Source organism: Perca flavescens, chromosome 11 (assembly GCF_004354835.1).
Source record: "Perca flavescens isolate YP-PL-M2 chromosome 11, PFLA_1.0, whole genome shotgun sequence".
NCBI lineage: Eukaryota > Metazoa > Chordata > Actinopteri > Perciformes > Percidae > Perca > Perca flavescens.
In genome coordinates, this window is record NC_041341.1 from 23,527,729 (window position 1) to 23,545,964 (window position 18,236).

An 18,236-nucleotide genomic window follows, 5' to 3' on the forward strand; every position below is an offset into this window, starting at 1 on the left:
TAAACCAAATGACATGTGTGTTTTCACAGACTTGAAAAGACATTAGAGCCCCTACTGTCAGCCCTTGAAGGAACAGAGCTGTTGGACGGTGACCCATCTGTTGTCACACTGTTTGAGAAAATCATAGGAAGTATGGTGAACAACATGCAAGCACAGAATGGTGAGGACACTACTGAACAGCAGGACTGTGTAGTAAGGATAAAGATAGACAAGTTTAATGAACCAGAATCATCACTGTTACACAGCAAGAAGGAGCAAGACTTGATAACCTATGCAGCTATGCTCAGTACATATTCAGTATGAAATATTAAACATATGTCACATTTAGACCTGGTTTGGTTATGCCTGGCAAAGCACACCTTTTTACACCATGATATATCTTAAATATACCTGAAACAGCTGTAGGAAAGTGTCTCATGTACCATTTCATAAATACAACACATTTTGTTATATATACCTACCTAGCTTTTTTGTAAAGCTATTCCTATTGGTCAAACCCTCTTGTCTTTTCCTTCTCCCAGTGATGATACTAAGCCTTCAGATGCCTGTGGTGACCCTGATGACAGAAATTGCACAGTCTGTAAACACCAGTCAGTTTAACGTGTCTGAGTTCTTGGAAAGAATGCAGCTTGCCATTGAACGCACGGTGCAGGCAGCTGAGCAGGTTAGACTGCTATGATTTTCCCTGGATTAGCCTTTGTACATACTGTATTATTGTGTATGAGTGTCTTTCGGTCCAGTCATTTGCACGCACTTTTTTTTGTACATGTTTGCATGTGTAAGAGAGAGTTAGGTGGGAGGTTAGCTATTGTACCAATGCATACATTTTCATGCATGTTTTCAATTAACAATACCTATCTGTCATCTTGGCGTCACACCTAATTTTTTAGAAATGTCAAACACTTGACTGAGAACAATGCGGGGGTGTCTTTCTTTAGATACTGTCCTTTCAACCTGCCTGCATAGCCGCATGTTTATTTAGACTTTCTAAAGGCTTTTGTCCTCTTCATACCAGGACACAAAACAAGGTGATTGAGGTTTTGCATTGGATCATTTATCGGTATGCAACACAGAAACTGTATATCAGTGCGTATGTTGGCATTCATGTAAAAAAGAAAGAAAGATGGCAGTAGGCCTACAGTGCGTTGAAAGGTGTTTCTAATGTAATATTAGAAACACTTTTCAATGCAGTGCGATACAATCTAATACCATAACTAAGCATAGTTTTAGAAATTACTGTAAAGTTAAATCATCACCTCTGAGTACTGCAGAGCTGTTTATTGCATCACATTTGATTGTGCATGAAGCTAGCTTAGCTTAGCTTAGCACAATGACTAATAACAGGAAGACAGCAAGCAAGACTCTGTCCCTGAGTAACACCTACCAGGACCTAACATGCTATGTCTCTTTTGTTTATTATTTTGTACAAAAACTGAAGGGCAAAAGTGACCAATTACTCCCAAAAATCATGTCACTAAGCTAACCTGCTGCTGGTGCTAGCTTATTTACTGCTAGTTTATTTACTTTTATTTCCTATAGCAATAAATCAAAAAGGCGTATTTGCCAAAATGTCAAACTATTACTTTAAATGTATTATTAATCATCATTTAATTTACTTCATTCTGCTGTTCAAAATTTACTATTATATTTACACTAACTGTCATTGTTTAACTATATTATCCAGCCACTTTAGCCTGCATATTTTTCTCATGTCTTTATATTATCATCAGCCTAAAAAGCCAGTATTCTCTAATCCATACCATGATACAACATTTAAATAATGGTGTAGCAGAGCACTTAGGGTTATTCTTTATCTTGTGTATACCTTAGAGCAAATATTGTTCCTATATTTTTCAGATGTCTGACATGGCAGAAAGTATATAGCTGACCCAGTGTTTGTGCAAATACATTGTCTATGCATATACAGTATGTGTGGGTGTGTGTGTGTGTGTGTGTGTGTGTGTACTTGGTCAGTCTGTGATAAGCGATGATACCTGTGTGAGACTTCTGCCCTTTTCTTTGCTTCTCTGTAAACTGCACAAACAGAGAGATTATTGTATTTCCCTAGTGCTTTTGCCTTTGTCCCCCCCTGACACTTTGTTCTATTTCCATGTCTGTCTTGCAAACTGAACCGGTTTTCTCTGAACAATACATATGAAACACAATAAGATATTGACATTGTTTCCTCTAGGCTAATGGCACATTGGACTGCAGTGAAGTTCTCAAGGAATGGGAGCCAGTAATGGAGGCAGTGGGGTTAAGCTATGATACCATGGCTATGTGGTGCAACATCAGCTTGCAGCCTGTTTTAGAGGCCTATGATGCAGCCCAGACTGTCTATGCCAACATGAACATAAGTGTAAGTAGATGCATTGCAATTAATAGGAACTTTCAAACTAATTTGATAGAAGGATATTACATTCTGAATTTGTTTCCAAAGCCAGACTGAAATATAAAAATATGTGCCAAAGAATATTCAACTACATCTAACAGTTTCACCACTGGGTGGCAGTGTTGACACACAGAGAAAGCTGCTACATTACTAACAGTCCATCTATGCTGTATGTTTTCTGTACAGTACATGGGTGTGGGACCAATGACTGTGAGCACCACAGCTGCCAGGATTGCCATGGCTGTAAAATCTCTCTACCAAGTCAACATTAACAGCACACTTGCGACAGAGCAGCTCAGCAGCTCTTTCTTCAGCCAGCTCTCTCAGCTTGCAGGCCAGCCTTTGAGCCCTGAGGCACAGCTCTACTGGTACAAGCAGCTCCAAGACATACAGTGGAAAAACAGGTGACTATTTACAGCCACAATAAGATGATGTCATTGCTAACCATATGTGCATTTCCCTGTGGTCATGATTTAGTATGCTTAACAGGAAAATCCATCTTAAAACACTTTAAAACAGTTATTTGTAGTTAATCTGGCATCACAGATCCATCTAATTATTAAGTGATTATGAACGAGACATCACATCAAATTAACCTTGTAAACTCTCAGAACCTAACAGTATTTTGTTTAATTATCTGACTGTAGAAATGTTCTGTCAATTTCCATTAAATTCCATTAAAGAGTCAGCTGCATCTCTACACAGACCCATTGACACAGACTCATACATGAACTCACCTCTCCATTTGTTGTTACAGCATGTCCACAATGCACCAGTCAGGCCAATTTGATTCATACCTAATTAAACCAGGAATTGGAGTGATCACATTTACATTCAACTTGATTCATTTAATGCGATTCTGCCTGAAAACAGGCAGCTCTGCACAGATAGCAGCTTAACCATGATTCAGCTAGCTGAGACATCCTCTTAAAATTGATTTCCCTTTATACGCCAGCTGCAATAATGAGCCGGGCATAGTGATAAGGATCACATTTTGCATATCACAGGGAATCCATCAGGTCTGACTACATAAGTTATAGATCATTGATCACAGCGGAAAGACTCCACAGTCTATTATCAAGGATGAAATGGGAAAACTATGTGAATAAGTATAAAGCCAGATGATGAAGAAATATTACTTCTGTTCAAAGCTGAGAAATTAGAATTCTTTGGAATCACTGTGTTCAATGGTTTGCATTTCATGAAAGAAGTAGGTGAGAATTAGTCCTTAGTCCATTGTCCATAGAAGTGCTTTGGGTCTTACAATCATCACATTTTTTTCCAATTCATATTGGATTTCTTTTTACATGAGACGAAGAATGAACTTAACATTTGTTGAATTTCTCTCCTTTTCAGTTTGTCTTCCTTCAAAATGCTCTCAGATGAGCTGGTAAGCGTGGCCCCATTCATCCAGCCTTACATTGAAGCTATAGAGAAAACACTGAGCCACATCCTGGACAACTACCATCTCATTCAAGTCAACAACTCATCCCAGGACCTCTTCGGAGAAGCAGCAATGATTTTCCTATCCTCTGCAAACATCACGTCAAACAACATCTACCCCATGATGGAGGGATTTTTTTCTGGACTCAATGAAGCAAACCTTACTGACATGATGAGGGAAGCTGTCAAAGTGGTGATTGACATGAATTTATTTGGGAATGCGCCTATGGTTTCCCAAGCCTTGGAGCAATTTCTGGCATCCAACGACTCAAGCATGATTGTGCAGAAGGTGGCCGAGATGTCTGCATGGATGGCTTCCACTCGAGCGTCTGGACTGGATCTGCTGACTCAGGCTCTGCCCAAAATTTACGACATCCTCAGGCCTCTCTTGTCTGTTCTGACGCAGATGAGCATGGACATGCCAGCAAACATGGAGCTTTTTGAAGACCTCGCTGGAAACATAATTGCAATGCTGAGACAGTTTGTAAGCACCGGTGGTTTTCTGACCCCTATGGACTACCATCCGAGTATGTTTCAGCAGGAAATGGCAGGCGGTAGCCATGCGACAAGGGTCCGAAAGAGACGCGAGGCCCCATTGATGCTGGCAAGGGACCCCATGGATGACTTCATAGACATGTTCTACATTGACTACCCTGCCATGTTCAAAGCCATCTCTGTTCCTGCTACCACAACAGAAATTATGGAGACAGCCAATGTGTTCTTTGCCAATCCTGATCTGAGCGTTGTGGTGAAGGGAGCTACAAGCGACATGCCGTGGGGCCTAAATGCCTCTCGGGAAGAGACCATTGATGCTGCCCTTGGGGTACTCTCCTTCTTCACTCTCCCTGGCACGTTTCAGATGTAAGTCTTATTTGCACCTTCCCAAATATGGCTCTAAGAATAAGAAATAACTTTTTGCCCTTTCGTTGTGTAAATTTAGTATCTCGCTTTAGATATAAATTTGCATCTAACATCTAAAAACAAATGCTTTGAATCTCCCCCTTTTGCCTTGTTTTTCCCATTATTTTGCTCAATTGGCCCCTATTTCATAAACAGACTGTGTTTAATCTTCACCAGGTCATCAATGGATCTCCTGACCAATGCTGTCGATATGCTTCCCGATGACTTTCCATTCTCCTCTGTGCTTAAAAATATCACCAGCGCACTTGCCGGTGAATCTCAAGGTAACTTAACGGTTCAGATCTACTGTCAGTATGGACAGTTAGAGGCTTCTTTGGCCAAGGGCAGCTTTATAATGAGAAATATGCACTTATTAGTTAAATGGAGTATCCAAAAATGAATGATGCTTTATCCTTTTTAGTTTCTCCAAATAACTTTACCTACTGACTCCTCAGTGAATTCCCTCCCACTCATTCATCGCTTAATTGTTGCAGTAATGCAGAGCTCACACTGATGCTGCAGTTTATGTTTACATACCTGCTGTGACAGTATGTATGTATAAGCGCAGGCTGCCAGCTTGTGCCATTAAAAAGTCACACAGCATGGAAGAGTGCCACCCCTTTTTCTCTGACCTTCATGGCTATTACGGGACCATGGGGAGACCATAAAACGTTTTGTTAATACTGTTGTTATTGTATACATGATTATAGCGCATCATAATTCATTCTGGAGATATGAGGAATAAGGCTTCATATCAGCTTAGCTTGAGCTCCCAAAGAGCCCAAGGCCATATGGCCCTTCTCCAGCAGAAAGCCACTCAGCACCTTTTTAAATCTCATTAGCAAAGTAGAATTCAATCACTTATCCTGTCCGCCCTCGCTAAACGTCTCCCCTCGCACTCACACAAGTGGACATCTATGACCTCCTTTTAATTGGCGTTTGTGCTTGTATGATAATGTTTTTAGTGTATGGAATCACTTTGTAAGCAGCTGCAGCAGCTTCACTTCTCCGCAACCCCACTCATATTCTTCACACAAACACACCAAGAGTGAACTGTTTTAATTGCAAAGGCCTCTAGGTGTTGAGCACCCTGAGATTAAACATCACCATTGTCTAAATTTGGCCTAATTAAATATTCTGTCATCACATCTTGCACCTGAGGTGGTGTCCTTTCTTTGGGCTTTGTCAGATGTGTTTTAATGCACGACAGCATCTAGTACCGCTGGCCCTTCTGGCCCCATCAGTCCCGCACAGGGCTTCACTTTAAGCAGATAATTTGCTGCTCGCTGGCTGACGACGCTGCCCCGTAATGGTGCGAGTCGTAATGAAACCCAGTGGGATGTCATGTTATTCTGTCACCCTCTGTTCCCTTTCCCATCCCATCTTCCTGTCTAACTCTAATGACCTCTCTCTTACCCTCATTTTTTACCCCTCCGGTTCACTCTCTGCCTCCCTTCACAGAGAACCTGATGCTCATGCAAGAGATCATCCAAACAGCTGCTGAGCTCCTCCAGATCAACCTGACGGACCCTCGATTCACAGAGAATTTTGGCCTCTTGGGAGCCAAGGTCTGTGCATTAACCCTGCCATTTTCCATCAAAATAGACTGACTGAAACTACTATATGGGTTCATTAAGTGTTCTAATAAGCACCATTATTATTACAATTGATTTTGATATTGTAAAACGTATACGACATTACATAAATGTGTCCATCAGTGTGCCTGTGATAAAAGAGTCCCAGCAGTGTTATTAGATTGATCATGCTATGTTGTGTTTATAACACTGTGTTGTTTGAAAGTGGTCGAACTGGAGAAAAATATAGCTTCAACATGAACATGAATAGCCCACAAAAACAACGCCACTAATTAGACTTCGATTACAGTTCAAACTAAATGGGTTTTTGTAGGTTAACAGCGGTATGCTTTTTGATTAAATGCTAAAAAACTATTAATTGTTGCCAGTGCCAAAAGAGCTACATAAATCACAAGTATTCAGTGATTTGCTCAGACCTGAAGGCAAAGTCTGAAAGACAGAATCATCACCAAAAAAACCCAATCAAATTCTTTTTTCTTTCTTCTGGAGTTCTTGGAGTCACAGTGAGACAGATTTTTTTTACACACTCTAGTCTTGCATTGCCAAACCTATCTCCACAGCGCTTTGGAGGAGGGTCTGACTAGTCCACACAACATTCCAGGATGGGAGAAAAACGTGCTATGGTTTATTGGCATTTCCTTAAAATTTCAATCACAATCGTCTTCGGCATCGCTAAGCGCCGGACTCAATGGCGGTGCCTCTGCAAAATAGCCTTGGGAAGGAACTTATTTTGGTGGAACGTTTATGTTCAAAAGTTGTTTTGGTCGTGCAACAGAAAACTCAGATTGGACAGATAGTCTAGCTAGCTGTCTGGATTTATCCTGCAGAGATCTAAGGAGCAGTTAACCATAGTCCTAGAATGCCAACATAACGAAAGCGGAATGTGACGGACATTCCGGCCGAAAATGAGGGACATCTTGCCGAACCTCCGGCAGCACCGGAACAATTCAGTAAATGAAACGTCGTCGATATAGACTACTTTAGCCCTAACGCTAAAGTCCTAAAATGAACCATCTAGTAAAGTATTCCCACGCCAGAGTGGGCAGCAAAGTATGTCTAACCTACCAATCTTTGTTGCATATGTTTGTTCTTGAGGTTTTACCAGAAACTTACTTGGTGCTGCTTATGTGACTGATTCTTTGTAGGTGTGCACCTTGGAGAAAACGGAGTCTGTGCGTCTGCTGATGTGGGCCCTCTCCGTTGAGCCTGGTCAGCTGTGTAACACTCTTCTACCCAGCCTGCAGATGTTGGTTGAGACTCTGCTGATGAACGGGACCTCTCTGACCGACGCCATATTCCAGACTGTCATCGGAGAACCTAAGACCTACAATGTCCATTCACATTGGTACAGCACTGTCTTCCTTCTTAAAAGTTTTTGGTTACACTTTACTTGAAGGTATCTACATAAGTAAGAGTGACATGACAGTGTCATGTCACTCTTACTCTCATAAACGTTTATGACATAACACTTCTTTTAGTTAGTGTCATTCGGTTTTTGTCATGACAAGTTATGGTTAGGGTTAGGGTTATGATTAGGGTTAGGGTTCATGTGTCATGACTGTGTTCATGACAGTCTCATGTCACTCTTATGTAGATACCTTCAAGTAAAGTGTTACCAGTTTTTCTTTCAAGAGTTTTCACAGCAATGAGCAGCACTTTGTAAAGAGAACGCTGCTCTCACAATCGTCTAGATCTTTACCTCTTTTATCGCTTCTGTATCATTTGCTAAATAATATCACAGATTGGTCCGGGCTGTTGCACCTCCCAGGATTTGAGAGTATTGAAGTCTGCAAAATCAGACAGTTAGACTTGCTGTCGTTTGGGGCCAATAAGCAAAGTTTTCTTGTGTTGAATTAACTGAAGTTTCACCTCAGCCCATTTAGCCTGCAGGACGCCTGGCAGCATTTGTATTTTTATTTAAATAAGGGCAAAGTTTCCTCTTATGAAATATTTTTTGTATTTCTTGATTTAAGTGCATTTATATGTTGTGTGTGTGTGTGTGTGTTTACAGGTCCTCTGTGTTGAGTCAAGGTTTAGACTTTAACACCAGCATGCTGAGCTCTTTCAACATTAACATCACCTCCCCAGGTGAGGCATTTCTCTAAATAGATATTTTACATTTCTATATATATCAATTTTGGGGGAAAAAACAGTAGTTACTTGGGATCCAAAAAGTAAGTTTTGATCCGTCCAAAATTCTGCTTAAGGGCTGTGGTCACTTTTGTATTAAAAGGGCGATGCCTGGTGTACTAGCAGTAGAAAAAAGGAGATCACAAATCTTGTTTCCATAGCAACAGACTATTTCAGCTCACCTGTCGCTTACTCGTGTCTGACGTCACCACTTTGCCTGTTGCTGGATTAATTAACACTAATAACTTACTACAGTGGCCAATTTCTCCACTGTTACTTTGTCCATGATTGTTGCTCTAGTAGCCATTAAACCAGTGTCTCCTTTATTGTTATTGGCTGACTGAGAAAACCATTAATGTCATTCAGCATTGTACTCTTTCAGCTTCAGAAGGTGTCCTCTCTGCCAAAACAACAGCCAGGTGTAGCTCAGAGTTTTTTTGTATTAAATAGGTGTTGGCAATTGGCAATGAAAAAAAGAAAGCTACATCTGAACAGCAGTACCACATTCACAAGACACCTACTTTAAGAATTCAATGAAAAATGCAACTGAAAGTAAACATAATTCAGTTTGAGTATTCCTCCATTACAGAAGTGAAACTACATATAAAACAACAAAAACAATACACTGTATAAATGTTATAATAAAAAAACATACTTTTCAACTTGCTCCTCTCCTCCTATATCTCTCTATTTCCCAGGAGTGGTGACGGTCGGTGAGATGCTGAGGAATAAAACAGCCTTCCTTGTGGATGTTCAGCAACACATGTATTTTGATCCAGCTGCTCTCCTCGTCCTGATGGATACCACAGTACCAAACAACAACTTAGAGGTGAGCCAGGGACATCCTCAGTACGTATCCACATACAGTATTATAGGTTAAGATAAACCTTTATTGATCCCCACAGGGGAAATTCGGTTGTTACAGCAGCACACAGACACCAATAGTACAGATAAATAGAGAAAGTAAAAGAATAAATAATAAAACTAAAATATAAAAAACTAAACTAAAATAAGAATATAAAAAACTATACAAGAACACAAGGAGACAAATATTGCAAGGTAAAGTGACAGTGGTGTGGTTAAAGTGACAGTCGTGGGGGCGCGGGTAGCTCAGTTGGTAGAGCGCGCGCCCATATACAGAGGTTTACTCCTCGACGCAGCACCCGAGGGATCAACTCAGCGCCCAGAAATACAGTAGTGTGGAACAAGGTCCTAATTGTATTCTCTTGAAGCGATGTGGTTCTATACCCTCAAATCTGTGCCATGTTTCCCTTGATTAGCTTTATGTGGACTTGCATCATTGTATTGTTTTTTTCCTGCATACATTTCCTTAGGCTGGTGCTAGATGGTGCAATTTACAGCAAATGTACTTGACTGTCATTGAATGATACTACTGTAACATTCAGCTAATGGCACAGAAGTTGATTTCATTAAGCCAGCTTTTATTTAATACTGTATCAACCAGGCTACAAATAAATAACTATTGCTGTGGCTGACCACTGTACATGGACCATTTCTTCAGAGCAGAAATGACTTAAACTTGAAATAAAAGGCTGTCCTCTTTAAGTCTTTGCTACACCACAGGTAATGTAGTGCACAGAAAATCATAAGAGTTTATTAGCTGGTGGTAATAACTGTCTGCACACTACACAGGTAAAATAACAGTAGCCGACCGATGTGACTCATACATGTCTCTTGAATTGGAACATATTTCCATGATTGCTAATTTGAAGAAACAGTTGAGTCTGGATGGCACTTTTCATAGTTTTACTATTACAAATCGTCATTATTGTCTCAGCATGTATGCTTGCTAGCACACCATTCTTGCCAAGCATTCAGAGCAGCAGGATTGACTTTTCCCCTAACATACTACATGTTTTAACTAAATGGAGGAGCAATTAAACCCAAAATGCCACCCTAGCATAGGGATTTGAAAGCCCATTTACAGTATAAAGCCTTGGGTGAATAGTTTGAAAGTAGGACTCTGGTATCAGCATTATTAGACATTATTAGAGCATGGATTGGGTTTATGACTGTTCTATGCATGATTTACCTTCTCCTGTGCTTCTGTTGCCAGTATTAACTGTTTTCACACGCTTTTGAAACAGATCCTGTCCTGGTTCCTCAACCTGCGTCATTGCAGCGCCAAAGCAGCCATGAAAATGAAAGAGACAGATGAGGTCATCTTAAACACCTTCTGCTCCTTGTCTGCTGAACAGTGGTACAGCTTCTCACTACTGATGGCTCGCCATCTCAGCATGGAGAAACTCATCTACAGAGTAAGGCTGAATTCAAGACTCTTTTGTCAAAAGAAAGTTAACATGGTACACTTTTTTATATTCGTAAAAATACTACAAAATGTGAGCATGGGGTGATTGCACATTCTTCTGTAATGGCCAAAAAAATTGTTTCTGTTCTGGCAGTCGCAAAACAAGTTTGATGCTCCAGTGTGTTTGTTTGAGGAACATGTAAGAAAGAGAAAAATGTTTTTGTACAAGAAAATATTTGTTCACTAGACAACGCTCTTCCTCCCTCACACATTTAATAACTGTGTTTAGTAATGTTTTTTTCTATTTGATCTCAGAAAACTGCCTATCCCCAAAACGAATTTAGTTACCCAGATACATTAACGTTCATTTAATATGCCTCTTTTCTTTTTCAAGTGCAGCATGTACTCTGTTTAATCAGAAAAAGATAATTTTGGTTATTTTAATTCAGGGTTTTATTTAATACGTTATGTTGTCCTAATCTGTTTTTTGATTCTGATTCAAATCCCATAACCCATAGATCAGCACTTGTCGCATGTAAAGACTAGAGAAGAAAGAAAAAAGAGCAGTCACAGTGAGGAAATTAAACTACATAAACATGTTTGAATGTTGTTCCCTGTCTTTCAGATGGTGTTGTCTGAAGAAATGCAGAACCTGGTGAGAGTTTTGCTGAAGGTGGCTGAGGCTATAACCAACACGATGAACATGATTCTTCCTGCCGTTGGTCAACTTCAAACCCACATGCTCTCCGTCCAAGACCGCAACCTGGTGGCCAACAACGAATTTAACGAAGTATGTCTTTGCTACTGTACAGTCACTTGTCAGTCACCCACAATGTATTCACATGTGTGTTTATGTTTGAAACAGAGGAATGCAGTTTCAGTGCTTAAAATATCCCTGTGACCATACTGCATACACAAAACTGGTGCAGGCACCATCGATTTCTTCTTTTAATTTTCTGTTTTAAATGGACTTCAGATTAGTATTCCCATTTGCATGACAAATATTACATTTTGAATACATGACTATGTATTAACAGTTTCAATTTCTGTTTTCCCCCAGATGGTGAGAGGACAGAGGTCCAGCATCTCTACCAGAGCTACATTTGTCACCCTCTCTCGAGCGTTGTGCAGTAAAGGTATCCTGGCTCTGCTTGGAATCTCCAAACTCCCCGTCCTGCCAGAGTCAAATGTCTCCTTTCCCAACCCCCGCCACAGGGAGGAGATGATTGAGAGGTTCAAGATTCCACAAAACGCCAGTATGTTTGGAGTGGGAAAGATTTGGGGCTTTGGCAGTCACCATTCTTAACTGTATATTTGGTCTTGGTATTCAGTCTTTCTCATGGGATTCCTTTGCTTTCAAAGGCATTTATAGTTAGTATTGTCTTATTACAAGATATACATAATAAAAAATAAGTACATGTACTGTATGCACATCAGAGAGATAAAAACAGACATTTTCCTCACTTTACGAGGTGGTGTTTTTATTTGTGTTCTTCTTCTAAATCACACATTTGGCAGTTGCAGACTAGAGTATCCCACCCCTCTAAATTAAATTTGGATATGGGTGGACACTTTTCTGCTCGTAGAAAGTGGAAATTTAAAACTCTGACTGTTCTAAGGAAATCTGAACCCACCAATAATGGCTAAACATTTGCACCACTTTCGCTACCATAAGACATTGGAAAGGTGTTCTGTTTGCTCATTTTGCAATTCATAAATGAATAAGGATTAAATAATGTTTCTTATCATCAGCAGGTCCCATTAAAAGACCAAAACTAACAGATTCATTGATTATACCATCCAGGATCGTTGGAACTACATATTTGTGACCATTTAAAAGATTATACAGTAGTAAGGAATGACTTACGCGTTATTGGTCTTTCATTGAATTTGTTGACAATAGGAAAAATATCAAATAACATTAGCCTTATCTTTAAAGCTAAAAAATGATCCTCAAACTGTCTTAAAAAAAGTAGATATCAAACTTAATCGTTGGACAATTAAAACATTTACCATTGTGAATACTGTATATCTAATTGTCCTCCCCTCTTCTTTCCTTGTGTAGGTCCCTTCTGTATGAGTATGTACCTGGACATGGTCAATACCACAGGAGGAGCCATCGCCTGGGCCTTCCTCAAACCCATGCTGATGGGACAAATTCTGTATACCCCTGACACACCTGTCACCAGGGCTATAATGGAGAAGGTATACAGTACATACTCAAACATGTCACAGCCAGCTTGTCTGTGGGTATGCACCTGCATGGCCTTTATGAACTGTATGTTCTATATCTTCCCAAAACCCTCATCTGACTTTGTCAAGCTTTTGCAAATGTTTTTGTCACTTCTACTTCTACCTCTTCTAAGCGATAGTTAGCTGTGTAGTCTTAATGCACCCTTGACTGGTATGTAGTAAACAAGAAATACAGGGTTGCAAGGGGGTATACACATATTTGTACAGTATACACCGCCATTTTCTACTTTAACCAGCCGCACACAAACACACAAAATGTTATGAAATCTTGCTGATATCCAGCCATTCTACATGTTCTACATGTCCTTATCCTGTCCTTGTCCAGGCCAATGCCACCCTGCAGGAGTTTGCAAATCTGAGGAAGTACTCCAAGGACTGGATTAAGTCTTCCGACTACATTGTAAATTCTGCCCAAATACTCAGCCAAACATTACCAATGCTGCAGGTATGAAAACACACAACTGTCTCCTGTATATCTAATTATTCTTGCTGGCTCGCTGTCGGCTGGCTGAAATTCTGGAGATAAACTTTGCAGTGGTCTGCGACGAGTTTCAGCAGCCTAATCTTGATGTTGTGCATCGTCTCTTCCACTCTCTCTCCCCTCCTGTCAGAATTCCCTCGGCAATTCCTTTGTTGTGAGTTTCATTGAGATGCTGACAGACATCAATGTCGGCACACTGAAGGAGACGCTCAGCAACTTCTGTAAGTGAGCATTTGAAGGTCTTATTTTGTAAGCTGCAGACACCGGGCTTACCTTTATATTTCTACTTCACTTATTGCCTGTACAATATACATGCCATTAGAAAATAGGACTGCTCCTTAGGTTTATAGGAAGCATTGCACTCCTTTCAACATGTATTTTTTGGGGCTTCTCTCCTTGATGTGATTTTGTATGTCAGTCATTTTTTTTTCCTCAAGGGATGACTTTGACGTACAGGTATTTAATTAGATTGCATTATATTGTCAGACCACATTTCTATCTTAGTTAACATATAACACAACAGGGCATGACACTAAACAGACACAACAAATGTCATGATTTTAATTTGGATTTACAGCAGTCAAATCTAAAACTGCACTCAGAGTTTCTTTTAACCCTGTTGGTAAATTTCTAAATGTCTTTTTATTTTCCAAAGCTAACATGACCGTCATGCTGGAGAACAACAAACCCATACTGAGTCAGATCACCATCTTGTCCACCCTGATGGTAAACCTCTCCTCCTGTATCAAGTTTGACCGTTACCGTGGCTACAACTCTACCGATGAGCTCAACACTGCAGCTCAGGACCTTGCCAAAAACCGTGATCTCTACGCAAGTGAGTAAAAATTGGGTATAATGCAAAAGCTTTTCATGTGACAAGAGCTGACTCATTCTGTCCTCCAGGGTTCATTTGTGACAGTGCAGTGATTTTGGATATTGATTCATCTTCCCATAAAATACTGTACTTTTTCGGGACTTGTGTCTGTGGTAAAGTGTGTGGGTAAGATAACACCAAGGTTTCACGTGTGTAAGCCCAGCCTGTGACAGAGGCTGGCAGCTTCAAAGGTACATCCACCTCATCAAACAAATACTCATTTACAGTATTGTAATCTACGATGCTTCCTCTAAAGGGTTCTTCTCTGTTGATAATGAGTTGAGGTGAGAAGACTTACAGGAGATCTGATTCTGCAACAGTTCATCTAGGGCAAGGAACATACGTGCTAGTCTGGTCTTGTAATGCTGTCCATAAGTTTAAAGTGTGTGCAGTGAGATGGTGCAATCTGTCTTTAAGGTGTCATCTTCAAGCTTCCCAAAGACGAGGACTCATCCAAGAAGCGTCAGGCCAGGTCTTCCTCCTCCACATCCTCCCTACCTCCCAAAGTCAGCTACACTATCCGCATGCACATGGACAACGTCATGCGAACTGACAAAGTTCGGGACTCCTATTTTGTAAAAGAAAACCACATCTCGGGCGGTCAGAGAATGCGCTACAACCGTGGCTTCATCTACCTGCAGGAGAACATCGATCGGGCTATCATTGAGACCCAGACTGGACAGAGAGTCATGGAGCCAGCCGTCCAGATGCAGCCCTTCCCCTATCCCTGCCACCCCCGGGATGAGTGAGTTCCCTAAATACATGGATGCACACTCACATACTGAACATGAACATGCTCCCGTATGGATGCATGCATTATGAAAGGACCCACAATGTCTCTGAGGGGAAGTACAGGCATTGATGTGGAATAATGCATCCTCTCTCATTATTTAGTTGCCACTTGGGACTGACCGTAGGTAGTCAGTCATAGGAACTTTTCGCATTATAATTAGCTCCGCACCACGTGCATGAATATTCACTATTATTATACTTTATTGTACATTTATTGTTGAAGGCCATATACTCAAAGACCCTTAAGGCTCTTGAGGAACACCACTCATCTCTGTAGTATATATCCACTTCAAAACAGTGGCTTGGCATTAACTTGTGCATCGATACACTGCATTGCTTTCAATAAATCATGCTTGACCATAATGCCTATTCTTGCCCTCGAGTGCTGATACCTCATCTAAGAAGCACCCGTGGGCCACTGTCTCTGGCTGCGCTCTGGCCAACTATAAGATATGATAAACCTTGCATCTCTGTCGTTCTGATTTATAAGTTAGCGACACAATTTCTGACATGAGCTGTGAAATAAGGCAGAGTAGTATGAAAAACAGCAAGCACTGAATTCCTGTGTGTCAGGCTCCAGATATGATTAGATCAAAAAAAGCAAAATATAAAATAGAGAGGCATTTATTTTGCGTAAATAATAAAAGGATCATAACACGGCTGTCAAAAAATCCCCAAACCCTCCATTGATATTGCTCTTCCACTCTGCATCTCTGTCTCTCTGTCAAGCCAGTGACTGAATGATAGGCCATTTTTATCTGCTTTTGTTGACAGTGATTGGATGTTAGGTTTTCTAGAAATTTGACTGACAGTTGGCATCTCTGTATTCCCCAGGTACCTGGAGGCCATCTCTTTTGTCTTCCCTATCATGATGATGATAGCCTGGGTGCTGTTCGTTGCTGATTTTGTGAAGAAACTGGTACATGAGAGGGAGCTGAGGCTGCATGAGGTAGTGTTTTTTTCTACTTGGAAAATTATCAAATCTGCCTCTGTATTTTTCAGATTTCTTGGTTTCTAAGATGCCCTGTAATGATACTGTCAATTTCTTTTTGTTTTTCTTTTTTTTAAAGAACACTCAAATTCATTGTCAAATACAAATAATTTCTAACAATAGTGATAAGTAAAGCATTTCTTTGAACACGACATTTCTGTCGGACATTTCCGTGTATTCCCATTCGTTGCTATTCTTGCTTCTCCCACAGTACATGAAAATGATGGGAGTCAACCCGCTCAGCCACTTCTTTGCCTGGTTCCTGGAATGCGCCTCCTACTTGGTGGTGACCATCTTCATCCTCACACTGGTGCTGAAGTACGGGCGCATTCTGCCCAACAGTGACGGCTTTATCCTTTTCTTGTACCTCTGTGACTATGGTTTGAGCATCCTCTCCTTCAGTTACCTGGTCAGCTCCTTCTTCGACAAGACCTACATTGCCGGCCTGAGTGGCAGCCTCCTTTACATCCTCTGCTTCTTCCCCTTCATTGTGGTCGTGGCTGTAGAGACAGATCTCACCTTTGCCCAGAAGAGCGCCCTGGTAAGGAACCTCTGAACCTCCTTTGTTGTGACTTAAACTAGTATTAGTACTGTGATATGTGTAATAACCTAAAAAGCAAAAAAATGTATTTGCTCTGGAAGATACCGAGAATTTAATGCAGATATAAGGAACATAGAGGAAGTTATAATGTCATTTCATTTTATTCCGAAATGTTATTTACTCTATCCGTTGTAGAAATCAATTTTACCAACATTATGATTTTAAAAGATATTAGTGCAGCCTCAAAAAGGCAGTTACTTTATGAAATAGTCTGAGTAAACAGTTTTCTATTGAGGTTGAGGTTTTATTTTTATTTTTCAATTTGACATACAAGTAGCAATGTTAGTGGAGGGCAAACTGACAGTTAACAACTTTTTCTGTTTGCAGTGCACACTTTTCCTGCCTTCTTATGCTGACATAAATTGTGCACATGTACCTAATACATGCTTTATTTGTTTGTTTGTTTTTTGCGCTTGCTGTCTAATATGATCATTCATCGGAGGTCAGACATAACATCACTGCATACATTTAAAGCCTTGTTTGCCTTGAACAAAAGTTTTTATTATGCTGAGAAAGAAAAGAAAAACCGAGAAAGGCTTTTGAAGTATATCAACTTCATACTACACAAAGTTGTCAAGAGCACAGAAGAGAGGAATTATAGAAACCTTTTGTCAAAATACAGAAGATACATTTTTTGATGTTTTCTTTTTTCCTGTTTCTGTATCCTGTCTAATTTTTCTCTTGTTTTTCCAACAGGGTTTGTTTTCCCCGACCTGTTTCAGCTATGCCAGTCAATATATCTCTCGGTACGAGTCCCAAGGAGAAGGTACTGTATATGCATGTAGACATCTGACTTGTATCAAACAAGATCTCTTTGCCATATAAGATACTTTAGTCAGTGGGAAGCAAATTAAATCTTCTGTTGGCTTCTTTAGGCATTCATTGGAGCAACTCATACACCTCGCCCATTGCTGGAGACACGGCTTCGTTCGGTTGGCTGTGCTGGCTAATGCTCATCGACTCCATCCTCTACTTCCTCATCGGGGGTTACATCCGCATGGTCTTTCCAGGTAAACATGTAAAATCAAGTCTCAACTCAAGCAGAATGATTTAAATTTGAGGAGTCCTGATACTAAGAATATATCAGCGTTTTTGTTGTCTTGCCATCCATACGGTTAATTCTAAGGGAAGTCTGATCTGAGACATTTATTTTTAATTTGCTGTGATAATGAATGTGTGAAGAGCAAAATAGCTCTTCTCGTCTATCTAGAAGGGTTAAATCTGATCTTTTAGTTGGTCTTTATATATTTTAGGACATCGTCTTTAAATAGTGTTTCATGTAATAATGAGATATCTTGGGTTCTTTTTTACCCTTCAGGAAACTACGGCATTTCTGCCCCTTGGTACTTCCCTTTCAAAGCCTCCTTCTGGGCTGACCTGTGCTGTTGTGTGAAGTCAAACATTAAGATAGGCAGAGGACTCCTCTTCACCAACATCATGCAGAAAAACCAGCCTGTCTTCTCCAATGACAAGGGAAAAGGTACAAGGGGAAAAATGACATTGTACTATCTTGCC

The 18,236-nt window shown here is 40.4% G+C and overlaps 1 protein-coding gene across 1 annotated transcript in view; it reads left to right on the forward strand.

Moving 5' to 3' along the window:
* Positions 1-18,236, forward strand: part of abca12 (ATP-binding cassette, sub-family A (ABC1), member 12) — a 62,791-nt gene that overhangs the window by 21,165 nt on the left and 23,390 nt on the right. The window contains exons 24-46 of the mRNA XM_028590462.1: positions 30-160; positions 522-664; positions 2,192-2,359; positions 2,579-2,796; positions 3,749-4,696; positions 4,913-5,019; positions 6,197-6,303; positions 7,476-7,675; positions 8,342-8,418; positions 9,162-9,289; positions 10,569-10,739; positions 11,355-11,519; positions 11,790-11,985; positions 12,795-12,934; positions 13,308-13,427; positions 13,594-13,684; positions 14,119-14,298; positions 14,755-15,082; positions 15,964-16,078; positions 16,332-16,661; positions 17,418-17,487; positions 17,597-17,731; positions 18,040-18,201. Of these exons, the coding sequence (XP_028446263.1) occupies positions 30-160; positions 522-664; positions 2,192-2,359; positions 2,579-2,796; positions 3,749-4,696; positions 4,913-5,019; positions 6,197-6,303; positions 7,476-7,675; positions 8,342-8,418; positions 9,162-9,289; positions 10,569-10,739; positions 11,355-11,519; positions 11,790-11,985; positions 12,795-12,934; positions 13,308-13,427; positions 13,594-13,684; positions 14,119-14,298; positions 14,755-15,082; positions 15,964-16,078; positions 16,332-16,661; positions 17,418-17,487; positions 17,597-17,731; positions 18,040-18,201 (4,430 nt within the window). The remainder of the gene's footprint in view (positions 1-29; positions 161-521; positions 665-2,191; positions 2,360-2,578; positions 2,797-3,748; positions 4,697-4,912; positions 5,020-6,196; positions 6,304-7,475; positions 7,676-8,341; positions 8,419-9,161; positions 9,290-10,568; positions 10,740-11,354; positions 11,520-11,789; positions 11,986-12,794; positions 12,935-13,307; positions 13,428-13,593; positions 13,685-14,118; positions 14,299-14,754; positions 15,083-15,963; positions 16,079-16,331; positions 16,662-17,417; positions 17,488-17,596; positions 17,732-18,039; positions 18,202-18,236) is intronic.